Source organism: Loxodonta africana, chromosome 10 (genome assembly GCF_030014295.1).
Source record: "Loxodonta africana isolate mLoxAfr1 chromosome 10, mLoxAfr1.hap2, whole genome shotgun sequence".
Lineage (NCBI taxonomy): Eukaryota > Metazoa > Chordata > Mammalia > Proboscidea > Elephantidae > Loxodonta > Loxodonta africana.
Window position 1 is genome coordinate 21,221,131 of NC_087351.1, and position 27,008 is coordinate 21,248,138.

Sequence of the window (27,008 nt, forward strand, 5' to 3'; positions counted from 1 at the left end):
GACATAGCTGACATTATCCAGCAGTTGCCATTGCGTCGATTCTGACCCATGGCAACCTCACGTGTATCGGTGTAGAACTGTACTCCAAAGGATTTTCAATGACTGATCTTTTGCCAGACGTTTCTTCTGAAGCACCCCTGGGAGAACTTGAACTTCCAGTCTTTCGGTTAGCAGTCAAGCACATCAGCCATTTGCACCTCTGAGGGCCTCTGGCTAACATTGTATGTGTGTGTGTGTTGTGTGCCGTCGAGTCGATTCTGACTCATAGAAACGCTAAAGGATAGAATAGAATGGCCTTATTGGGTTTCCAAGGATGTAATCTTTATGGAAGCAGACTGCCACATTTTTCTCCCGTGGAGGCACTGGCGGGTTCAAACTGCTGACCTTTTGGTTTAATCAAAAGTTCTTTATAAATATACTAAAGAGAATTGCAAAAATTATTAAGATCTGGGAGAAGGATAGGAGAGAATCAAGGAGATTAAAAAGCTGCTATGGAGAGAAACTGAGATACTGGAAAAAATCAATTTCTTTGCCCAGAGAGCTTTTTTAAAAACAAGGTCAATAAGCAACTCTCTTGAGTAGACATGAAAAATCTGTAATGTTTGAGATAAAGTCCCATGAGATGACCCTGAGGTTCTTTTCAGTTTCTGTGCTTTTCACTAAAGAGCCTTTTTTCTATGATCATAAAGGTTACTCTTGTGGAAGAAGAATATCTATCCGTGACTCGCCTGAGAGGTAGTCATTTTGGGTCAAAGACTGCATTTTTTCTCCTTCGCCTAAAAGATCTTATTTTTACTAGATTCCTTGTTTATTTTGTCATTATAAACATAATAATTAGTTAGACTTTAACCTCAAGTCCTTTTGCCTACAGGTAATGTCTCGTTGGGAAGAATATATCAGCAAAGTGAAAAATAAAGGTAATACGTTGCCAGATGTCGCGGAAATCTCCACTTTCTTCCCTTTTCACGAATACTTTGCGAATGCCCCTCAGCCTATTTTTAAAGGCAGATCTTATGAAGAAGACATGGAAATTGCTGAAGGATGTTTTAGGCATATTAAGAAGATTTTTACTCAGCTCGAGGTAAGGAATCTCAAATCTTAAACCTTTTCTTTAAAGGTTTTAAGTTTAGTTTTGTGTGTGTGTGTGTGTGTGTGTGTTTTAATGAAGTAAATGTGGAATGTTCAGATCTCACTGAGTGAATTGTTACTTATATGTGAGGTTATTGAAAATATTTATAGTTTTAATTTAAGAGACAAAGTAAAAGTTAAGATAGGAATTAGATCTTTATTATTCTGACCTTTCTTATGTAAACATCTTAGTATTTAAGAAAAGACTGTTTCTATTTTTTTTTTTTTTATCAGGGGATTCAAGAATGTTTTTTTTTAAATGAGAATTTGAGGCAGCCATATGGCCATTCTGAATTCCTCATGCCCTCTGACCAGTAGGCAAACAATACTGTTACCTGATTAGCTGGGATGACTGATCCCGATTATTAAGGTGAAATAAGAGTTTCTCTTACACAGAAGGGACAGAGAAGAATATGTCTGGAATCCAGGGACTGACTCTCGGTCACACCCTAGTTTTCACATGCTTTGTGGCAAACATCTTTGGGAGACTATGGCAGTCCTGTAGGGATCACATTCAGGCTGAGGTTCCTCAGTAAGAAGATTTAGGATTGCTCCAGGTAAAAAGGACGGGACTTTGTCTCTTTTGTCCTTGTATCTCTTAGGTATATGATTGTATCCCTCTTCCTAGAATCTAGCACATAACCAAACCAACCCGTTGCCATCAAGTCAATTCCGACTCATAGCGACCCTATAGCACAGGGTAGAACTGCCCCATAGAGTTTCCAAGGAGCACCTGTTGGATTTGAACTGCCTACCCTTAGATTAGCAGCCATAGCACTTAACCACTACGCCACCAGGGTTTCCAAGCACATAACAGTGTTCAGTAAATATCTAATGCGTGTGTGACATGTATGGGTGGGTGGATGGATGAATGAATGGATGGTAGGTACAAATGATAGATTTAGATACATAGTATGTTAACAATAAAAATTTCAAGCCTGCAAAACAGGAGTATGTTGTGTTTGTGATTACATAAACACAAAGCAAAAGGATAAAAGCATACTCAATTCATAATAACAGTTGCCTTGGAAGGGGATGGGGAGAAGGATATATAGGTTGCCTCACTTGTATCTATAGTTTTATTATTAAAAAAAAACTAAGAAATGTTAAAAAGGATTGAAGTAAATATGATGTAATGTTCAGATTTGAGAAAACTTGATATTGGGAAGTCTGCACGGGCCTGTCTGCTTCTCATATCCATCTCGTGTCCATTCCCTGCTCTCTTCTGTGGTGTAGCCTCTCCCGTGGTTGCAGGTGGCTGATCCTTACAGGTTTAATTTCCCAGCCTCCCATGTCAGCCATTCTGGATGGCTTAGCCAATTAGAGATGTGGTGGGTAATGAAGACATAGAAAAACCAGGGTATTTTTCCCCCCTGCCTTGTGTTTTTTTCTCCTCCGTGGCACCAGCTTGTGCAGGGCTGAGCCGCTGTTCTGTGACCCTATCCCCTAGGCTCTGATAACACCGTTTCCTCCCAGTGTCGTGGCTAATCTCTGGGTTACTTGACCATTCCTGGTTGGCTTTTCAGCTGTGCCATCACCTCTGTAACTACTTCCCTGCATTAATTTCCCTTTATTATGAATGTATTTGTTGTCAATGAATTGGAACATACTAGAAATAGTTTCTGTTTTCCTAGAGAGATCCCGAGTGGTACAGGTACAGGGGTGATTGATATTTTATTGAGTGTTCTTGTTTATGTTGTAAATATTTTACCTTACACAAAAGCCAGTCCAAATTAAAGCTTCAATATCAGCTATTGTTTGAACTCAATTAGTACCTAACTAATAATGAACCAGTGTTATGATTCATTAGACTTAGTACAAAGAGAAGTAGTAAGAATTAGTGGATGATAATGGAGCCCTGGTGGTGCAGTGGTTAAGAGCTTGCCTGCTAACTGAAAGGTCAGCCATTCAAATCCACCAGCTGCTGCTTGGAGACCCAGTGGGTCAGTTCTGCACTGTCCTGTAGGGTTGCTGAGAGTCGGAATCAACTCAACAGCAATGGTTTTTTTGTTGTTTTTTTTTTTGTATTGTTAATGTTAATTTCTCAGGAGTTAAGTTATATGAATATATGAATAAACTATGTTTATTTTCCTAACATAGTTTCTCCCTCCTGCAACAGGAATTCAGAGCCTCTGAACTGCTTCGAAGTGGACTGGACAGATCTAAATACCTTCTGGTGAAGGAAGCCAAAATCATTGCCATGACCTGTACTCATGCTGCCTTAAAACGACATGACTTGGTCAAGTTAGGTTTCAAGGTGAAGTCTATTTTAGTTCCTTAATTTATCATCTATTCAGCTGTTAGGTTTTTGTTTCTTTTATTTTAATTACCAAGGCCATCCATTGGGATTTGACTCACACCTTATTGAAGTTTGCATTTATAATTTTTTAAAAATGTCTCTTTTAAAGGCAGATTGTGATATCACATGTTTATATGTTTAGAAAACTCTAAATCTAATTTACTTAATCTGTTTATCGGTAGTATTCATTAAATAGCATTGTAACCATATGGTTGTCTAGCCAAGTTTTAGTATTTGTTAAGGTAGGTTAATTTATTGTCACGAAGTATCATTTACCTGTTAAAAAGCTCTTCAAACAGAACTATAAGCTATAAAAATAACATTTGACTGTGGTTTTCACGTAGTAGACATCTGTGTGCTGGTATCATTCCCATATTAAGCACACATCCAGTCCCTGGTTATTCGACCACTGGGTAGATGAAGAGCCTTCCATATGAGGATATGGAATACTCTTATACAGAGAAATAAAATGACCTCATCGCATGATTAAGACAGGAGGAAAGCTAGAAGGCAAGATATCCTGTTAGCCCGTGACTCAATTGAAGTGGAATGTAACGACAGAGCAGTGAGTTGGAATTCTCAAACTTTGTGATTTAGTTAGCGATACTGGCTTAAAGTCAAGTTTTAATGTTAACTTCCCACAGTCAGTTTAGCTGATGTTTAAAATAAGGGCTGTGTGCTGGTTTAAATTCAAGGTGAGCAAAATGTTTGCTGTTGAGAGTAACTGACAGTTTTAAAATGTTAAAAACTCATTGCAAGATAGGTGCTAAATAAATTCAAGGAGCTAGAACTGTTGTTACCTTGGATGAAAGGTTCCTCAGCTACAAGGTAGGACAACTGTGATCATTTACTAAGAGGTTGTGTGAACTTACCCTAGCGGTGTGAATGTACCCTGTTGCAGTTTATTAGTGAGAATTTTTGACCTAAATATTTTGTTCTTCTACAGTATACATTCAATTTGATATTTAATAACAAAGGGAAATGACACGATCATAATTAGCATTTTATGCCTTCACTGCAGCCTTTCAAATGCATTCTGCAGACGCTACTCATAACTTACCGGATTTGCATTGAGCATTCTCTGTACTTCAATCGTGCGGTACACCTAAAGGTGGTCGGCATGAGTGCTGAGCGTGTCCTTAGGGTTTTTCTATTTTTAATTTTTAAACATTACTTTTATCAAACTTATATATGAATCTAGTTTAAGAGTTTAAAAATTTTCCGGAACTATGGAATCTAGCTAGGCCACCAATCCTAGACAAATATAGATACCTTTTGGGAAAAACGAGCAAAACAGGAATTATAGGACATATAAAAATTAGTTCAAAGGAGAAGTGCGGTCAAGCATTAAGGGTAAATATTCTCCCTCTACATTCCACCTCCCCAGAAAAGAAATGTGCAGTGCCTAGCCTTACTGGGAACTGGGCTAGACTATAGATTAGTGGGAGGATACAGACATTAAACAAGTTAAATACACGGATTGTGTTGTGCTATGAGACAAAGAAACAGAATACTGTTTGAGACCAGCTTTAGATTGGGAGGTTGAGAGAATGCTTCATAAAGTAGGCTTTAAGCTGGTACTTTAAGGCTATGAAAGGACTAAACAGACAGAAAATAAGAGAGAATAGTGTGTGCAAAGGACCTGAGGCAGGAAAGCTTTTGCCATTTCTGGGAAACTGGAATAGGTCGATGTGGCTGAAGCTTTGTGAGTGAGAGAAAGATGACAGATGAGGTGGGAGAGGAATGCAGGGGCCAGTTGTCTTCAGAGCCATGCAGGTCTCGTTAAGTGTTTTTTTTCCTGAGACAGTAGGAAGCTTGAAACCTGGAGGTGATATAATCCTGTGACTGTTCTGGTGGTTTAGAGGAGGCAAGACAGGAAGAGGAGGGACTAGTAGGTAGTTTATTGGCAGTAGTCAGAGTGGGGGCTGGGACTAGAGTGGAGTGGGGGTAGAAATGAGCATGAATGGGCTCAAAAGATAGTTTTGAAGGTAGAATTGACGTGCTTGGGTGATGAATTGAATGTGCAGGGGTGACAGAGAAGTAGATTGTGGAGTGCAAATAGAACCCATGAGGGGAAAAAATTTAACCTCAAAATATCACCCAGCATAAGAGTACCAATGGCAGTGGCCTCATATACAGTTATAAATTGACTCTTGCTTATGTAGAACTTAAAGAGCTGCATTAAAAAGTGTTGATATTGTGTTCCAAGAAATGATACATGAGATCTCAATGTAGAGTTGTACATTTAGGGTACTTCCCTGAGGTTAAAGACTTGAATTGGTGAAGCAGGGGCATAATGATCAATAAGACCATGAAGTTTTCTATTTGAGTACTTTGTATGTTGTTTCTTATCTGAAATTATTTGGGTCTTTTTGAACGGTCATTTTGGTAGTAGTTGTTTGGCTTTTTAGCTGTCTTTTTGACAAGTTTTCCCCTTTCTCCCATTCTTAGTATGACAACATTTTAATGGAAGAGGCTGCTCAGATTCTGGAGATAGAAACTTTTATACCTCTTCTTTTACAGGTAAGAAATTAAGGTTTAAGTCAAACAGAAAGTACGCTTTTAAGAATTTTGGGGGCAGCATCAGAAAATGACAGAGTTCCGGGGTGCTAATTGCCGCAATTATGCATTACCCTTAGTGTCATTATATTTGGTATTCTATTTTAAGCCTGTAAACTTCCTTGAATCTATTCACTGGTTGTTAGTAGTTTGTATTGTCTCAGGGAGTACTATTTAAAAATTTATCGTTTATAGAGTGGTTTTGAAAAGACTTGGTAATTGTAATCAAGAAAATTACATTGTTAAACAGTTTGGAGGGTACCTTTTTTTTTTTGCTTACTTTGTTAAAGTTGTTTCTAGAATTGTTTTTGATGTGCCCTGAGGACACTGCCTTTCTTGAGGCCTGAATTTTTACCTAAATGATAATGTTTAAGAATACTTCTGTACAATAGTCTTTATGATTGAAGCATTAACAACAAAATGTGGAATTCCAAATTTAAAGATAGAGACTGCTCTAATTTACAAATAGATTAGGTTCTAAAAGTTGTCTTATAAGCCAGATTATTTGGAACTTGCAGTGCATTTTATCATGATATGTCTTGAGGAACAAGGAGATATGTAGAGTAGGAAAATGAAGTAGTTGTGTAGGAGATGAAAGAAGATAGTTTTTGCTACTTAGGGGAATCCAGAACTGGCCTGAGCGTAATTTTGATACAAGGTATTTGCTTTGACATTTCTCCAGTTCCCTTCTTGGGTATCTGTCTCTCCCTATGCACCCTTTTGCTAGTGCTGAACCTGAGCCTCCCAGATGTCTTTGGATTACCCTACCTGTTAAAGTAGGGTAGTTCTGTGCTTGCTTAATCCCTCTACCAGCCCTTGCCCACCGTCAGCCAAGAGCAGTGGTGCCCAAACTTGATTCACAAGGCATTCCGTAGATTTACCAGATTCCTCTGTGTGGAGCTGGTGAATATGGAGAATTTGTAAGCTAATCGTACAGTTTATATAGAATGAGACTCTTATATGTTAAGTTGGAAACTTTAAATTAGACTCTTTTGCCATTTCCTCACATTTCTAGAATCCTCAGGATGGGTTTAGCCGGCTGAAACGATGGATTATGATTGGTGATCATCACCAGTTACCTCCAGTCATTAAGAACATGGCCTTTCAGAAGTATTCCAACATGGAGCAGTCTCTGTTCACTCGCTTTGTTCGTGTGGGGGTTCCTACTGTGGATCTAGATGCCCAAGGGAGAGCCAGAGCAAGGTAAGGGAGACAAAGGGAAAGTAAATCACTCCTACTGAAGGACATCAGTTCAGTGACCCTACTATTTGTAAACATCTTTTGTATAGGCTCCTAGCATTTCCTACTATCCAGGAGCTTAATTTACGAATGAGGTGTACATTGACCGAAGTAAATTATTTCCTTTCTTGTATTCATTGAGATTTTTTTTAAGTGAATAATAATCTGAGGGCTTCTTTTCACTGCCTGTTCCCATTTCTTAACGTTCCCAAAAGATACAGATGTTATAATTTTGAACTCGAAGCAAAGTTAAACAAGAGGAAAACATGTAACTCTTACTTTATATAAGGTGCACAGGCCCTGTCTTGTAATTACCTCAGTGTTTTCCTCAATTTACAATCTTTCCTGATTTTTATACTTCAGGAGTAAAGATAGCAGAGAACAATGGAGCTGTCGTTTTTGTAATATCATCACTCTTCTGACACTTGGTTACTTGAAATAGGGTGGCTAAGGTTGGAAAGACATTGTTGCTAAAACGGTGACCAGAAAAATGAGTGATACGAACATTGCAAAGGAAACACAGTTTCTTTGAAACCTCCTTATGTGTAGTAAAAGGAATTTTACGTTGCTAATCTCCTTTGCGGGGGGGTTTGTTTTGGGAAAGCTTATGCAACCTCTACAACTGGCGATACAAGAATCTGGGAAACTTGCCCCATGTGCAGCTCTTGCCGGAGTTCAGTACAGCAAATGCCGGATTGCTGTATGACTTCCAGCTCATCAACGTTGAAGACTTTCAGGGAGTTGGAGAATCTGAGCCCAATCCTTACTTCTATCAGGTAACAAAAAACGTGAAGTGTTTAAGTTTATTTTGCGTTTGCTTGGCTGAAGTACTACCTAAATCAGTGATAACATTTGGCTAGCCACTGAAAATAAGGAAGATTAGGTCCCCACCTCAAACACAACACAAAAAATTAAATCTCAGGTGGATTAAAGGTATATACATTAAAGAAAAACTATAAACATACTAGGAAGTACTAGAATAATGATGGATGTATAATGTTGGGGCGAAAAGGACTTCCTAAGCATGTTACCAAAAGCAGAAATCGTAAAGATACTGATTGATTTGACAGCAAAATTTATTGTCAACATTTAAATTTAATATATATATCTTATAAATCAGTTTAAAAAAAAAATCAACACCCCAACAGAAAAATGTGGTAAGGGCAAGAATACACAATTCACAAACAAAGATACAGATTTATAGCAAGTATCACTCAGTGGGCTGTTTTTCACCTGTTTGACAGTATTTAGTGTTGGAGTATATTTGGGGGAAATTTTATACTTACACAGTGTTAGTGGGGAAGTAATTTGGTAGACAAATTTGTCAGTATATGTTAAAATTAATGTTCCCACTTCTAGGAATTTTTCCTAAAGAAATAACCGGACAATTTTTACCAAGATTTATATGTAAAAATATTCGGCACATCATTTTCTTTACTGCAAATTATTTTGGAAATGAGAAACAACCTAAATGACTATCAGTAGGGATTGATTACATTATTACTTCTTCCATATACTGAAATGCTGAATAATCACTAAGAATGATAATAATATAATTTTGTTTACTGATAAGAAAATTGTTAACATTAAATGAAAAAAATCAGGTTGCAAAGCAGTATCTATAGTGTTCTATATTTTATTTTTAAAAAGAACCATGAAAACAGGCATATGAAAATATATACAAATCTATATAAAAATAATCCACCAGGATATACAAGAAAAGATGGTAGTCTTTAGGTAATAGCATTTAAGGTGATTCTCAGTTTTCTTTTTTTTGTCTTTATAGCAAAATACTCAATAATTATGTTGTTAAGTAAATCAAAAATCTTGAGTTACATATGAGAAAACATCGTACATCACTGGCTAAAATGTGTACATACAGATATAGCTCCCACCTCTTGTCTGTCAGTTTGTCTACTGTGATGGCTTATGTGTTGCTGTGATACTGGAAGCTAAGCCACTGGTGTTTCAGATGCCAGCAGAGTTACCCATAGTGGACAGGTTTCAGCAGAGCTTCCAGACTGTCAGACTGGGAAGAAGGACCTGGCGGTCTGCTGAAAAAATTGGCCAGTGAAAACCTTATGAATAACAGCGGAACATTGTCAGATGTAGTGCCGGAGGATGAGCCCCTCAGGTTGGAAGGCACTCAGAATACGACCGGGGAAGAGCTGCTTCCCCAAAGTGCAGTTAATGATGTGGAAGGAGTAAAGCTTTCAGGGCCTTCATTTGCTGATGTGGCATGACTCAAAATGAGAAGAAACAGCTGCAAACGTCAATTAATAATTGGAACATGGAATATCCAAAGTATGAATCAAGGAAAATTGGAAGTTGACAAAAATGAAACGGAACACTTGAAGATCGATATTCTAGGCACTAGTGAGCAGAAATGGACTGGTATTGGCCATTTTGAATTGGATAATCATATGGTTGATTATGCCGGGAATGACGAATTGAAGAGGAATGACATCACGTTCTTCATCAAAAAGAACATTTCAAGATCTGTCCTGAAGTACAACGCTGTCAGTGATAGGATAATATCCATACGCCTACAAGGAAGACAGACTATTCAAATTTACATACTAACCCCTAATGCCAAAGATGAAGATTTTTACCAACTTCTACACTCTGAACTTGTTCTAACATGCAGTTGAGATGCATTGGTAACTACTGGTAATTGGAATGTGAAAGTTGGAAACAAAGAAGGATCAGTAGTTGAGAATACAACCTTGGTGGTAGAAAGGATGCAGGAGATCGCATGATAAAATTTTGCAAGACCAATGACTTAGTCATTGGAGATACCTTTTTTCAACAATGTAAACAGCAACTATACACATGGAGAAGGAGCCCTGGTGGCATAGTGGTTAAAGCACTCAGCTGCTAGCAAAAAGGTCAGCAGTTCTAACCTTCCAGCTGCTCTGTGGGAAAAAAATGTAGCAGTCTGCTTCCTTAAAGATTTGTAGCCTTGGAAACCCTATGGGGCAGTTCTACTCTGTACTGTAGGGCTGCTATGAATTGAAATCAACTCAGTGGCAATGAGTTTGTTACACACCTGGACCTCACTGGATGGAATACACAGGAATCAAATCGACTACATCTGTGGAAAGAGGTGATGGAGAAGCTCCATACCATCAGTCAAAACAAGGCCAGGGGCCAACTGCAGAACAGACCATCAGTTACTCATATGCAAGTGCAAGTTGAAACTGAAGAAAATTAAAGAAAGTCCATGAGTGCTAAACTGCAACCTTGAGTATAACCCACCTTAATTTAGAGACCATCTCAAGAAAAAATTTGAGACATTGAATACTAATAACCAAAGGCCTGATGAGTTGTGGGGTGACATCAAGGATGACATACATGAAGACAGCAAAAGGTCATTAAAAAGATAGAAAAGAAAGGCCAAAGTGGATGTCAGAAGAGACTGTGAAACTTGCTCTTGAACACAGAGCAGCTAAAATGAAAGGAAGATGCGGTGAAGTAAAAGAGCTGAACAGAAGATTTCAAAAAACAGTTCGAGAAGATAAAGTATTACAATGAAATGCACAAAAATCTGGAGTTAGAAAACCAAAAGGGAAGAATATGCTTGGCATTTCTCAAGCTGAAGGAACTGAAGAAAAAATTAAAGCCTCAAGCTGCAATATTGAAGGATTCTATAGGCAAAAAATTGAACGACAAAGGAAGCATCAAAAGAAGATGGAAGGAATACACAGTCACTGTACTGAAAAGAATTGATCAGCGTTCAGCCATTTTAGAAGGTAGCACATGATCAAGAACTGATGATGCTGAAAGTCCAAGCTGCGCTGAAGGCATTGGTGAAAAACGAGGCTAAAGAAATTGACGAAATATGAGTTGAGATGTTTCAACAAACAGTTGCAATGCTGAAAGCATTCACTTGTCTATGCCAAGGAATTTAGAAGACAGCTAACCTGGCCAACTGACTATAAGCAATCCAAAGAAAAGTGGTCCGATGGAATGTGGAGCCAGTGGAAATTATTGAACCGTATCACCAGTGTCACAAGCAGGTAAAATTATGCTGAAGATAATTCAAAAATGCTTGACATTGACAGGGAACTTATAGAAATTCAAGCTGGATTCAGAAGAGGATGTGAAACGAGGGGCATTATTGCTGATGTCAGATGGATCTTGGCTGAAAGCAGAGAATACGAGAAGGACGTTTACCTGTGTTTTATTGACTATGCAAAGGCATTTGACTGTGTGGATCATAACAAATTGTGGAGAACATTGCAAAGAATGGGAATTCCAGAACACTTAATTGTGTTCATGAGGAACCTGTATGTAGACCAAAAGGCCGTTGTTCAAACAGAACAAGGAAATACTGCATGTTTTAAAATCAGGAAAGGTATGAGTCAGAGTTGTATCCTCTCAGTGCAGTTATTCTGAGCAAATAATCCCAGAAGCTGTACTGTGTGAACACAGCATCAGGATTAGAGAAGACTCATTAACAACCTGCAATATGTAGATGACACAACCATGCTTGTAGAAAGCCAAGAGGACTCGAAGCACTTAGTGATGAAGATCAAGGACTACAGCCTGCAGTATGGAGTACACCTCAAAATAAAAGAAGCACAAATCCTCGTAACTGGACCAATAAGCAATATGATGATAAATGGAGAGAAGACTGAAGTAGTCAAGGATTTCATTTTACTTGGATCCATAATCCACACCCATGGGAGCAACAGTCAAGAAATCAAACGATATATTGCATTGGGCAAATCTGCTGCAGAAGACCTCTTTGAAGTGTTAAAAAGCAAAGACCTCACTCTGGGGACAAAAGTGCTCTTGACCCAACCTGAGGTATTTTGAACCGCCTCATATGCATGCAAAAGCTGGACAATGAGTAAGGAAGAATGAAGAAGAATTGATGCCTTTGAATTTGGTGGTGGTGAAGAATATTGAGTAGGCTGCCACAAGGAGGAACAAATCTGTCTTGGGAGAAGTACAGCCAGAATGCTTCTTGGAAACGAGGATGGTGACACTTTGTCTCACGTACTTTGGGCATGTTACTAGGAGGGACCAGTCCCTGGAGAAGGACATCATGCTTGGTAAGGCAGAGGGTCAGCAAAAAAGAGGAAGACCCTCAACGAGATGGATTCATACAGTGGCTGCAACAATGGACTTAAACATAGCAATAGTTGTAAGGATGGCACAGACCAGGCAGTGTTTTGTTCTGTTGTACACACAAGTCACTGTGAGTCGGAACCAACTTGATGGCACATAACAACAACAGAGCATAGCTCGTGAAGATCTTACTTTTCCTCCAAATATTTTGTTTTTTAAAATCAAGTTACTGTTCATTTGTATCTTAAAGCCTGAGAAAAGATGTGACCTTTAAATGACAACTTTGAAAATACTAAAGCGTGACTCAAATTAGTGATACTTCTTTATAGCCACCTTGGAAGGCTACTAAGTATTCTATCGGAATTTCTCTTATGTTTTCGTTACATACTGTTTTTGGAATTTCTTTTTCAGTTAATTGTGTTACCTGTGCCATACCATAGTATTGATCTGAAACATTATTATGTAGATTATGTTTTCTTACTCATTAAACCCAGCTCTTGAAAAATAAATACACTTTAAAATGATTTGTTGCTATTAAAGAAATTTCTGAAGAGGACATTTTCTACCCAAATAAGAGCACTCCACTTTTAAGGGATAAAATTGGAGGAGTTAGTGTCTGAAGGGAAGAGGATGAATGGGTGGATAAATGAATAAAAGTGACAAATTTGCAAGGGACTTGAATTTTTGGAGAGTTCTGAAATGTTTGTTAAAATATATTTCATGTTGCTTTTTGTTAATACCTTGTGTCTGACTTTTGAGCAAAGTCCCAGATTGGCCAGTGTTCAGCTTTCATGTGAACAAAGAAATGGGTCCTATTTGTTGGAGGACTCATTGCGTCAGTCTTCCCAAAAATACACCTTGAAAGTAAATTTCAACCCTAGCTTTTGTTATGGCCGTTTTCACATTTCCCAATTTGTTCATTTATCTGTATTAGAGCTATTGTATAGGTAAATGTAGTTTACCACTGATAAACAAAATGGGAAAGATTCATATAGTCAGGTGAGTCCTTTTCCTTCCTGTCTTTCAAAGACCTCTGTTGTTGTTTGGTACTACTGAGTCGTTTTCAAGTCATAGCGACCCCATGTGACAGAGTAGAACTGCTGTATAGGGTTTTCTCGGCCGTAATCTTTATGGAAGCAGATAGCTACGTCTTTCTCCTTCTGGGTGGGTTTGAGCTACCAACCTTTTGGTTAGCAGCTGAACGCTTTACCGTTTGTGCTACCAGAGCGCCAAAGAACTAGCAAATTTAGGTGACAGAGGTAACTGAGGCTGTGTGAGCCTGTAGTCAAGAACCAGGATATAAATGATTTTTTGAAGATCTTCCTGTAATTTTTTTATTGCCTTTACATGAAACTCATCTTCCTGTGCTTTGGTTTTTTATTTTCATGTTCTGTTCGTGTTCTCATTTGAATTTCTTCCTTCAACTAGTACTTTGAATGTATTTTCTGCTAAACTGAACTGAGCAGCCTTATGTATGATTCCTCTCTTTCGAGTTCAGTTAAGCTGTTGGTTTTAATCTCCTTGCCACCAGCCTTTAACCAGAACCTCTAATGTAACAGCAAGCCAGACTGGCCAGCTGGAGGCCACATCCTCTTCTCACTAAAGTGGTCTGGTAGATACAGCAACCATGAGTACGAGAACATAAACAAAAAACAAAACAAAACAAAAAAACACTGAGAAGCCTAAGGAAGGAGGAAGAGCTTTGTGTACTGTAGCAAAATTTTATTAATCTTTGTTGTGATTTCTGTGGTCCCAGGAATATTAGGCCTTTAAATTGCTGTATTGTTTCACTATTGATCCATATATTGCAAATATATTGTATTTGTCAAAGGAAAACAATTACCACCTACTGTATTTTATTTATTATTCTTAAACTAAGATGAGGACCTCTCTCAATTTTATGAAAGGTTATCTTATTGCCCAGGTTATTAACTCTTCACTTCCTGTGGCATGCTAAGTGAACAAATTGCTTGATTAACCATTTTCTCTGTAAAACTGAGAACCAAAGGAAATACTTGCACATTCTGGTTATGTTTGCATTTGCAGAATCTTGGAGAGGCAGAATATGTAGTAGCACTTTTTATGTACATGTGTCTACTTGGTTACCCTGCTGACAAGATCAGTATTCTAACAACATATAATGGGCAAAAACATCTCATTCGTGACATCATCAATAGACGATGTGGAAGCAATCCATTGATTGGAAGACCAAATAAGGTATGCGTACAATATTTGCTCTTAGTTGTCATGTTGGTAAGATGGAAAGGCATATAGTTGTTATGAGTGATTTATGTTGTTCCATTTTGTGTCTTTGCTCTCTCCCTTTTAAGATACATGTGGACATGAAATAATAAGGACTATAAATAATTTTCTGGCAACCCTATCTGATTAGTTTTACTGATTTTCTGTGAATTTCTATATTGGCTAACACACTGAAGAGTAGTTTTTGTTGATAGTAATCAGAAATAAATGTTTCTAAAGCTTTTTTGTTAGTAAAATGATAATGAAATCACATTATAGTTTATATACCATTACCGAAATATGAACTGAAGCATGTTTTGTTTTGTAAAGGTGTAATTTGTATTGTTTTTGTTGTATGTGGAGATGTGTTTTGCCGTGAGTGAACAGAAGGTTGTAAAGGGCATTCGAACCTTAGGACTATTTTTTATTTTTATACAGTATGATGGAGTAATATCAAATAAAAAGAATGTGCTTGATTTTATTAATAAAAGTTAAATAAATTAGATAAAATAACAAAACATAAATGTACTATTATTAATGATAAAATCAGGACTTGTGTACATGGCTGTATAAGTCAGCTCTTTCGCCTTTTCTTGGAAATTGTCCAAAAGCAGCAAAGGAAAATGGGAGGAGAAGGGCATAAACTTGATTTTTAGTGAGATGCCCAGATCAGGTGACTAAGATCAGGCAGAAAACACAGGGGGAAGAGAAGTGAGAGGACCAGTCTTGAAGGTGTGGCAAAAAATACACTTTCTGAAGGTGAGAGGCCTACGCTGAAATAGAAACACCACCTCCTTGTCATTCAGCAGCGGTGGTAGGATTCGTAGTGAACAGAAGCTCTCCTGGTCCCACGTTGGTTCAAAAAAGCCTACAGATGAGCTATATTGGCCAAAAGTAGACTGTCTCTGTACCAGCAGAGGAAAAGAGGTCCTTTGGTTGTGAAAACTATTCAGTCTTTAGAAAATAGCCCTGCTCACCCCAACCTAACTTCTTGCAAATAGCTGATTTTAGAAGTTAATTTATTCAATAATGAATAATAAAAGAGAACCAGCACAGGACTATTAATATAGGAAAAAAATGAAAGCGCATCAAAGTGTACTAGTAAACAGTGTGCGTGTTGGCCAGGAACAGATGAAAGTTGTGAATATACATTTTGCTATGAATTTCTGAATACGTAACGAAGTAACCATTGCTCAGAGGCAGAGCTACAAAGCAGAAATGCAGGAACTTAGGAAGAGATAAAACAAGCTGGAAGAAAATGAAACAAAATCATAGAAATAAAGACACAGTCGGAAAGAAGACAAGAAGGAATAGACGCTGCAGAACTCATCATAATGTGTATAGAGAATGAAAATGAGAAACTAATAACTTAGAAATATTGAGTTTAGAAATAGAAGGACTTCAGTATCAGAATCCTGTCCTTTATAAGTAACAAAACCTTAACTCACTTGAATAATAAGGCATGTTACTATCGTTCATAACAAGAAAGCAGAAAAAGAGTGGTTCCAGAGTTGGCTCCCAGTGTGGCTCAATGATGTCACAAAATGATGTCATCAAATGATGTCACATGTTTTCTGGTATCTAGACACCTGTGTCTGAGGTCAGCAAAGCCAAAACAGTTTCTGAGAAGTGGTCATGGGAACAATAATGGAGTTAGATCTGCATTTTATTGGTGGACTCTTAAAATATGGAAGCAAAGAGTGCTGAAAGAAGAAAAGGATCACAAGTGAAAATCCTAAGTATTCTTTTGCTCAAGGGGAAAAAAAAAAGTTTTGATGCAGAAACGCTATGTTAGAACAAAAGTTTGGAAAATTACATGTATAGTTGAAGGGGCTTAAGGGAGGTATCTTCTTAGAATCAGCATTGCAGTGAAGGTCACGTGTTTAACACCTGTACTAGTTGGGTAATCTCTTTACATCGGCCATTTCCAGCCACAAGCTCATCTTCCTAGAACTTTAGGACAAGCAGAATAGGGTGAACAAAACCACGTTTTCCGGTAGAATTGCATGTTTCTAGGTCAGAGGTACAGTGAAAATTTTACCAAAGTGACAGGCTGCATTATATGACAGAAGTTTCATTTAGAAAGATAAAATGGAGTGAATTTGTTTCACAGTTTAGGTAGAGCCCTTCATTCTGTCAAATGCCTTAAATTTTAGTACTCTTTATCAGATGTCACCAGGAACCCAGGTTTATTTCGTCCTTCTGCTCTGCCATTCTCAGCATCCAGCCCATTTCTCAGACAAGCTTTCTTCATGGTCAGGATGGCAAGAGAATCTTCAAGTATAACATCTGCACATAACAACAAAGGACTTACGTCCAGAATGTATGAACTCCAGTAAAAGTCATTGTTAAGTAAGAAAACCCAGTACAAAATTAGCGAATGATATGAACAGAAACTTCACACAGGAAGACATGTGAATGGCCAATAAGCACCTGAAAACATGCTTATCATCATTAGTTGTCAGGAAAATACAAATTGAAACTGCAATGAGATACCTCTGCACACTCAATTAAAAAAAAAATGTTGCCGTCGAGTCAGTTCCGACTCATGGGTACCCCGTGTGTTACAGAGTAGAACTAAGCTGAATAGGGTTTTCTTGGCTGTAATCTTTATAGAAGCAACTGCCAGGCCTTTCTTCCATGGTGCTGCTGGATGGGTTCGAACCATCAGCCTTTCTGTTAGTAGTCAAGTACAACCATTTATACTACCCAGGGAGCTATAGACTCAATAGAATGGCTGAAATTAAAAGATTGACAATATACTAAATGTTGGCAAGAGTGTGGAACAACGAGCTGTGGCACTGGAACATTGCTGGTGAATGTATAAAGTGGTACGGAACTTTGGAGAACGGTTTGACAGTTTCTTATAAAGCTAGACATACACTTAACCATCTAACATAATAACTTCATTCCTAGCAATGAAAACATGTGTTCACAAAAACGTTTGTACATGAATATTCATTACAGCTTTATTCAAAAATAGTTCTAAACTAGCAACAACCCAAACATCCATGAAAAGGTGAATGGATAAACAAATCGTGATATGTTTATTAAAGAAATACCACTCAGCAATAAAAAGGCATAAGCTTGTAATGCACAGAACACATGGGTGAAGCTCAGAAATGTTATGCTGAGTAAAAGAAGCCAGACACAAAAGAGTTCATATTTCATGATTCCATTTTATGGAATTCTAGAACTGGCAAAAAATAACCTATAGTGACAGAAAGGAGGTCAGTGATTGCCTGGGACTAGGGATAAGAGGGATTGAGGGTTTGACTACAGAAGGGCATTAAGGAAATTCTTTTGAGATGATTGGAAGTCTTGATTGTGCTGGTGGTTACATGGTTGTGTGTATTGTCAAAATTCATCCAATTACAGGAACAGTTAAAGTGGGTGCATTTTATTGTGTATAACTTCTACCTAAATAAAGTTTATTTAAAAAGAAATGTTTTGTAAACTTTCTAAAGGTAGGGACCATGACTTACGGTTTACTGAATTAATGAAAAAAGAGATAAATACATGAGTGCTCATATCAGAGATTCAGAAACCTTCCTGAACTTTCCTATTTATACATATATTTTCAAACTCAGCAAAAAGTACTGTGAAGATTATTTTTTCTTTTTTTTTTTTTTGACAGAAGAATGCTGTAGGTGAGTCCTAGAGATATGTTAATAAATGAGCATACTGAAATATATTGCTGGGCGTCCAACTGGGATGACAGTTAACAAGCTAGATGTCCCTGCTTTCATGAGTGTGGCAGTCTAGTGGGGGGAAATTATTAATTAATTCCATAAATAATTATTTAATCAGAATTATGATAAGCAAAATGTAAAGAGTGATATAAGTGTGAGTAACATTGGGACATAGCCTAGTCTGGTTACTGTGTTTTATTTCAATAGTATTAATTTATTTGATCACTCAGTTCCAAGTGTTTGGTGATGTTTTCTTTTGGGTTTGGTTATCTTAAGGGCAGGATGTTTGTTAGCATATTATTTAAATGATCTCTGGAGTTTTTTAATTGTGTTTTTGAAAATAAGCCGCATTTCTCTTTTCTTCCTAGGTGACAACTGTTGACAGATTTCAAGGTCAACAGAATGATTATATTCTTCTTTCTCTAGTCCGAACCAGGGCAGTGGGCCACCTGAGGTATGTAAGAAAAAGTATTCATCGTACTGTTGACCTTTACTATACCTTCTTCAGTTTCGAGCTTCCGTGTCTAAGTAGTTTTTTTTTTTTTTTTAATTTAAATGATAATTGTTACGACAACTTTTGGTGCTTTCTATTAGAATATAGGAAGATCAGATTTCCTTGTAGGGTTAACCATTGTCATTGCTACTGAATTTTTTGACTCATAAGTGATTTAGTAGTTCTCACTCTTCAGTAACATGTGGAGATAGCATTTTATCATAAAATTTTAATATATCTGTTCTATATCTGCTGGAAATTTAATGTCAAAAATTAAAGGAGGTATAGTGGTAAAAAGTCTCTTTGGAATAAATTTTTCGTTGCTTAGAGTTCATGAGTTTTTCCTCCCCACACAATCTTTCAGCTGTGGTGTTAAAGGATAAAGAAGCCATTTGTTTTTCCAGGATTAAGAATTGTCAAAACAGAAAATAATCTATTTTTTATAATTTATTATGATGTATTTATGTGCCAGACATTTATGAGAATAATATCTTATTGAAAGCAGCTGTTCAGTTTTATGTAAACCTTCATCTCATATGACTTGCTAGCAAAATTTATAAGGAGAGTTTATTATTTTATTTAGTGGATATAAAAAGAAATTTCTCCAAGCTTTTATAACATTGTCATTAAGTCAAGATCTATTTGGAGCTTAACCCAGTGATCAGGTTCCATTAGACTGATAACTTTTATGTAAGAGTATGCAAAGATACAGTGTTTCAAGAAATTGTTTCAAGACTAGTGTTATAAAATACTTTTGGCTTATATATTTGCATCCCAAGCATGTATCTGGAGATGAAATTTCTAAAAAGAAGCTCCTTTTCCACATTAAGATTGATAACTGCTGCCTAAATGGGCCATCCTTATGGTTTACATAATTAACACCTCTCGAAAAAATCAGCTTGAATACTGCTGTACAGCACTGAGGCCTGTCAGGAAAAGTTTCCTCAGAGGGACCAGGATGTCACTGTAATAGAGCTGTATCTGCTTTGCCTGAATATCTAGCCCCCAGGTGGCTGTGTTTAGGCACAGCAGTGCCAAGTTGTGATCTTTGTAATGACTGTCTAGCAGAAGAGTCCTCCACCCACAGAGTTTCTCTCTTAGAAGCTATGATGTATTCTCCCTTTCTTGCAGGTTAGCCTTAAATTTATACGAAGTGTGGAAGGAAGATGAAAGTAGGCCTGTTTCCCCCCATAAATGCTCAAGAACAGGGACAGATGACCCAGTGAGCAAGGTCTGCCTGGGCTTAATTGTACTTACTTACTAATCATAGTGCACGGTTTCACCTGTTTTTCACATCAGGGACGTGAAACCCAAGTGAAATTGCACTACAGATGAGGAAGTAAACACAATTAAGCTGTGCATACCTTGCTTACTGTAAGCTGGTGCGTACTCTCCACCTCAGCAAGAGGACGTGTTGTTATACCTTCTGGATGTGAAGGGGAGACCTGAATGTAATAATACAGCCATTACCATGAAACCAACAGTTTAGGTCACCTCCCTCCACCTCCTCCTTTTTCTCCTGAAACATTAAGTTTTAACCATAATTTTCTTTATAATATTTGTGTGAGAATCCATGCTAAGTATTTCTGGCACTGTACATCCATTTATCAGTTTTAGAACCACCCACCTATAGCATGACCTCTTAGGGTACTGAGGAAATGCAAAGAAAATAAAAAGCAATTTGTCTTATAGTAACCTAGAAGATAGTATTTCCTTTATGAATCCAGTGTCTGGCTAATGTAGAGAAAACAAACTGCAAAGGGGTTTATTTTCTCCAAGCTCTTTCTGCCTAAATGTCTTAATTTTGTGTAGGGGAGGAGAGTGTCTATCCCTTCCCTCCCCACATACATGCTGACGTTAGGTACTGATGTAACACAGTACGTCCTGACAAGGGAAACTAGATTGCTATCAGGGCCATAAACACCATGGAAAATGGGGCTGAATTAGAGATATTCCTAAATATCTAACATTGTACAGAGACAAAAGTCCTTATGTAAACATTCCAACTCCTGGTCGCCAACAGAAGAGTCACTCATGCTCCACTTGTTCGTGTATTAATGCTTAACTCACATAGACAAGAGACAACGAGATCAGCTTCACTGGTGGGCTGTGAGGCCGGTGCGAGGCCAGTGTTCTTCGTGCATGCCTCTTGTGCCACAATCAAGAGAGACCGTGTTCCCTCTCTGCCACCAGGAACAGATACAGAAATGGGGTTGGCCAGGTGCCATAAAGTGCTTGCACATGTTCAAGAGACAGAGAAAGTTATTCTGTGCCCAGAATAGGGGAAAGCCACCTCCGATAAGAAGAAGGAACTGGGAGAGAGGGTATGATCCAATCTTCAGTCTCCTTATCAGAATGTTCTGGGCATCCCACATAGGAGGCATAGAGGCAGACCATTCCCCAACACTGGTTCTCTGTCTGATTAATTACTGTCTTTGTAACCTTACGTCTCTGCAACACTCTTTAACATTTTCCTTCAGGAAATGTTATTCCTTCACAAAATGTTATTCTTTGTGAAAGTCTTCTCGTTTGTAGAGTATTCACAGATTTCAATAGCCGTCTAAAATCATCTCAGGGAAAAAACAAACAAGCAAACGGTTCTCTGTATTTGAAACCAAAATTATCTTTTCTCACTAAAACGCATTCTGTGTAATAGTGAGGTGAAATGAGACTTAAAATATAGATCCTCTTTTATAAATTTGTTTCAAGTCCCTTTTTAGAACCTATAGCTTTTTTAGAAGATAGATTAAAGAAAACTGACATCACTTATCAGATAGTCAGCTACATATATAGTCAAATTGTTCAATTTAGCCATTTTTATTACTGTTCATGTGAACTTTAAATGCACATTGTAGACAAAGCTGTGCGCTTAGGTACTAAAGTAAATACGTGAATAGGGCATGGTATTATATCATATGTTATACCTATGTATTATGTGTATTTGTCATAAGTATAAACAGTGTGGCAAGAGTTATCTAGTAAGTAAGATTTGATCTCGATGTACCTTGAGGATTTGGTAAGCGAAGTCTGAGAATTTGGAGGAAGGGCTTGTTCAGATTGATTCAACAGTGATGGTAAAGTAAATTGATTATTGAAAGCTGAACTGTACCATAGTACTGATTTATTACTTTGGCTTTAATTGGTGCATTAGTTATTTTACTTTTTTTTTTTATTTTTATTGTGCTTTAAAGTGAAAGTTTACAAATCAAGTCAGACTCTCATACAAAAATTTATAAACACCTTGCTATATACTCCTAATTGCTGTCCCCCTAATGAGACAGCAGTCACCTTCCCTCCAGTCTCCCCTTTCGCATCCATTTGGCCAGCCTCTGACCCTCTCTACCCTCTCATCTCCCCTTCAGACAGGAGATGGCAACATAGTGTCATGTGTGTACTTGATCCAAGAAGCACATTTTTCCCTAGTATCGTTGTCTATCCCATAGTCCAGTCCAATCCCTGTCTGAAGAGTTAGCTTTAGGAATGGTTCCTGTCTTGGGCTAACAGAAGGTCTGGGGACCATGACCTCCGGAGTCATCCTAGTCTCAGACCATTAAGTCTGGTCTTTGTACGAGAATTTGGGGTCTGCATCCCACTGCTCTCCTGCTCCCTCAGGGGTTCTTTGTTCTGTTCCCTGTCAGGGCAGTCATCGGTTGTAGCCGGGCGCCATCTAGTTCTTCAGGTCTCAGGCTGACATAGTGTCTGGTTTATATGGCCCTTTCTGTCTCTTGGGCTCATAATTACCTTGCGTCTTTGGTATTCTTCATTCTCCTTTGCTCCAGGTGGATTGAGACCAACTGATGCATGTTAGATGGCCACTTGCTAGTGTTTAAGACCCCAGATGTCACTCTCCAAAGTGGGATGCAGAATTTTTTCTTAATAGATTTTATTATGCCAGTTGACTTAGATGTCCCCTAAAACCATGGTCCCCAAACGCCCACCCCTGCTACACTGGCCTTCGAAGTGTTTATTCAGGAAACTTGTTTGCTTTTAATTTAGTCCAGATGTGCTGACCTCTTCTGTGTTGTGTGTCATCTTTCCCTTCACCTAAAATGGTTCTTATCTACTATCTAATTAGTGAAAACTCCTTTCCTTCCCTCCCGCCTCTCGTAACCATCAAAGAATATTCTCTTCTCTGTTTAAACTATTTCTTGAGTTCTTATTAGTGGTCTTATACAGTATTTGTCCTTTTGCAACTGACTAATTTCACTCAGCATAATGCCTTCCAGATTCCTCCATATTATGTTTCACGGATTCATCATTGTTCTCTAGCAATGCGTAGTATTCCATTGTATGAATATACCATAATTTATTTATCCGTTCATCCGTTGATAGGCACCTTGGTTGCTTCCATCATTTTGCTATTGTAAACAGTGCTGCAGTGAACATGGGTGTGCATGTATCTGTTCATGTAAAGGCTCTTATTTCTCTAGGATATATTCCAAGGAGCAGGATTGCTGGATCTATGGTAGTTCTATTTCCAGTTTTTTAAGGAAGCACCAAATCGATTTCCAAAGTGGTTGTACCATTTTACATTCCCACCAGCAGTGTAGAAGTGTTCCAGTCTCTCTACAACCTCTCCAACATTTATTATTTTGTGTTTTTTGGATTAATGCCAGCCTTGTTGGAGTGAGATGGAATCTCAGTGATTTGCATTTCTCTGATGGCTGATGATTGTGAGCATTTCCTCATGTATCTGTTAGCCACCTGAATGTGTTCTTTAGTGAAGTGTGTTCATTTCCTTTGCCCATTTTTTAATTGGGTTATTTGTGTTTTTGTAGTATCATATAGATTTTAAAGATGAGACGTTGATCGGAAATGTCATAGCTAAAAACTTTTCCCCAATCTATAGGTAATCTTTTTACTCTTTTGGTGAAGTCTTTGAATGAGCATAGGTGTTTGATTTTTAGGAGCTCCCAGGTATCTAGTTTCTCTTCTGCATTGTTAGTAATGTTTTGTATGCTGTTTATGCCATGTATTAGGGCTCCTAACATTGTCCCTATTTTTTTGTTCCATGATGTTTATCGTTTTAGATTTTATATTTAGGTCTTTGATCCATTTTGAGTTCGTTTTTGTGCATGGTATGAGGTATGGGTTTTGTTTCATTTTTTTGCAGGTGGATATCCAGTTATGCCAGCACCATTTGTTAAAAAGACTATCTTTTCCCCATTTAACTGACTTCAGGCCTTTCTGAAATATCAGCTGCTCATATGTGGATGGATTTATGTCTGGATTCTCAATTCTTTTCCATTGGTCTATGTATCTTGTTGTACCAGTTCCAGGCTGTTATGACCACTGTGGGGGTATGATAGGTTCTAAAATCAGATAGAGTGAGGCCTTCCACTTTGTTCTTTTTCAGTAATGCTGTACTTAATCCGGGGCCTCTTTCCCTTCCATGTGAAGTTGGTGATTTGTTTCTCCATCTCATCAAAAAATGTCATTGGGATTTGGATCGGAATTGCATTGTATTTATAGATCACTTTTGGTAGGATAGACATTTTTACAATGTTAACTCTTTCTATCCATGAGCAAGGTATGTTTTTCCACTTAGGTAGGTCTGTTGGTTTTTTGCAGTAGTGTCTTGTTTTCTATGTATAGATCTTTTACATCTCTGGTAAGATTTATTCCTAAGTATTTTATCTTCTTGGGGGCTACTGTAAATGGTATTGATTTGGTGATTTCCTCTTCAATGTTCTTTTTGTTATTTTAGAGGAATCCAACTGATTTTTGTGTGTTTATCTTGTATCCTGATACTCTGCTGAACTCTTCCATTAGTTTCACTAGTTTTCTTGAGGATTCTTTAGGGTTTTCTGTATATAAGATCATGTCATCTGCAAATAGAGATACTTTTTTACTTCTTCCTTACCAGTCTCGATGCCCTTTATTTCTTTATCTACCCTAATTGCTCTGGCTAGGACCTCGAACACAATGTTGAATAAGCGTGGTGGTAATGGGCATCATTGTCTGGTTCCCGATCTCAAGGGCAATGCTTTCAGACTCTCTCCATTTAGGATGATGTTGGCTATTGGCTTTGTATAAATGCCTTTTATTATGTTGAGGAATTTTCCTTCTACTCCTATTTTGCTGAGAGTTTTTGTCATGAATGGGTGTTGAACTTTGTCAAATGCCTTTTCTGCATCAATTGATAAAATCATGTGGTTCTCATTTTTTATTTATATGATGGATTACATTAGTTGTTTTTCTGATGTTGAACCATCCCTGCTGACCTGGTATGAATCCCACTTGGTCCTGGTGAGTTATTCTTTTGATATGTTGTTGAATTCTTTTGGCTTCAGTTTTGTTGAGGACTTTTGCATCTAAGTTCAGAAGGGATGTAGGTCTGTAAAAACACAAAAATATAATTTTCTTTTTTTGTGGTGTTTTTATCTGGTTTTGGTATCAGGGATATGCTGGCTTCATAGAATGAGTTTGGGAGTATTCGGTCCTTTTCTGTGCTCTGAAATACCTTTTTTTTAGTAGTGGTGTTAATTCACCTTTGAAAGTTTGGTAGAACTCTGCAGTGAAGCCATTGGGCTTTTTTTCTGTTGGGAGTTTTTTGATTACCTTTTCAATTTCTTCTTTTGTCATGGGTCTATTTAGTTCTACTTTTGTTTGTGTTAGTTTCAGTGGGTGGTATGTTTCTAGGAATTCATCCATTTCAAATTTGTTAGTGTACTATTTTTCGTAGTAATCTCATCTGATTCTTTTAATTTCAGTTAGGCCTGTTTTACTATTGTCCATCGCATTTATTATTTGGGTTATTTGCTTCCTCTCCTGTTTTTCTTTTGTCAGTTTGGCCAGTGGTTTATCAATTTTGTTAATTTTTTCAGAGAACCAGATTTTGGTCTTGTTAACTCTTTCAATTGTTTTTCTGTTTTCTTTTTTCATTTAATTCTGCTCTAATTTTTATTATTTCCTTTCTTCTAGTGTCTTTTTTTTTTTTTTTTTTTTTTTTAGTGTCTGAAGGTTTCGTTTGTTGCCCTCTATTTGTTAAAGTTATAGGGATAATTCTTTAATTTTTGGCCCTTTCTTCTTCTTGTATGTATATATTTATTGATATAAATTGACCTCTGAGCACTGCTTTAGCTGCGTCCCAAAGGTTCTGATAGGAAGTGTTTTCATTCTCATTGGTTTCTACGAATTTTTTTATTTCATCCTTAATATCTTCTATAACCGAGTCTTTTCTGAGCAGGGTATTGTTCAGTTTCCAAGTGTTTGATTTCTTTTCCCTGCTTTTTCTGTTATTGATTTCTACTTTTATGGCCTTATGGTCAGAATAGATGCATTGTAATATGTTGATGTTTTGGATTCTGCTAAGGCTTGCTTTATGACCTAATATGTGGTCCATTCTAGAGAGTGTTCCATGCGTGCTAGAAAAGAAAGTATACTTGGTTGCTGTTGGGTGGCATGTTCTGTATATGTCTATGAGGTCAAGTTGGTTGATTGTGGCATTTAGATCTTCCATTTCTTTATTTAGCTTCTTTCTGGATGTCCTGTCCTTCACTGAAAGTGGTGTGTTGAAGTCTTCTATTATAATTGTGGTGCTGTCTATCTCACTTTTCAATGCTGATAGAGTTCATTTTATGTATCTTGCAGCCCTGTCATTGGGTGCATAAATATTTAATATGGTTATATCCTCCTGGTATAGTGTCACTTTAATCAATATATAGTGTCCTTCCTTATCCTTTGTTGTGGGTTTAACTTTAGAGTCTATTTTGTCAGAAATTAATGTTGCCACTTCTGCTCTTTTTTGCTTGTTGTTTGTTTGATATATATTTTTTCCATCCTTTGAGTTTTAGTTTGTTTGTGTCTCTAAGTCTAAGGTCCATCTCTTCTAGGCAGCATATAGATTGATCGTGTTTTTTTTATCCATTCTGCCACTCTCTCTTTATCGGTGCTTTTCATCCATTAACATTCAGTGTAATTATGGATAGGTATTTTGATGTCTTTTTTGTGTGTGTTGTTGACAGTTTCTTTTTCCCACTTAATTTTTTGTGCCGAGTTGTTATATATATTGTCTTTTCCTCATATTGTTGATTTTGTTTCTGCTGAGTCTGTATTTTTTTCTTGTGTTTTATTTTGATGAGTAGCATAGTTAATCTCCTTTTTGGTTACCTTAATATCTACCCATATTTTTCTAAGTTTAAACCTAACTTTTATTTCTGTATATCGCCATGTCTTCCTCTCCATGTGAAAGATCTATGACTACATTTCTTAGTCCTTCTTTATTATTTTAATGTGGCCTTCTTTTACATAATGATATCGCTGTTTCCCTGTTTTGAGT

The 27,008-nt window shown here is 37.4% G+C and overlaps 1 protein-coding gene across 2 annotated transcripts in view; it reads left to right on the forward strand.

The window, feature by feature from the left end:
* AQR (aquarius intron-binding spliceosomal factor) overlaps positions 1–27,008 on the forward strand; it is a 121,117-nt gene that overhangs the window by 85,089 nt on the left and 9,020 nt on the right. For both annotated transcript variants that reach the window (XM_003418728.4, XM_064292219.1), the window contains 7 exons: positions 872–1,081; positions 3,248–3,385; positions 5,879–5,950; positions 7,002–7,189; positions 7,830–8,001; positions 14,348–14,518; positions 18,603–18,688. In XM_003418728.4, coding sequence (XP_003418776.2) covers positions 872–1,081; positions 3,248–3,385; positions 5,879–5,950; positions 7,002–7,189; positions 7,830–8,001; positions 14,348–14,518; positions 18,603–18,688 — 1,037 coding nt within the window. The remainder of the gene's footprint in view (positions 1–871; positions 1,082–3,247; positions 3,386–5,878; positions 5,951–7,001; positions 7,190–7,829; positions 8,002–14,347; positions 14,519–18,602; positions 18,689–27,008) is intronic.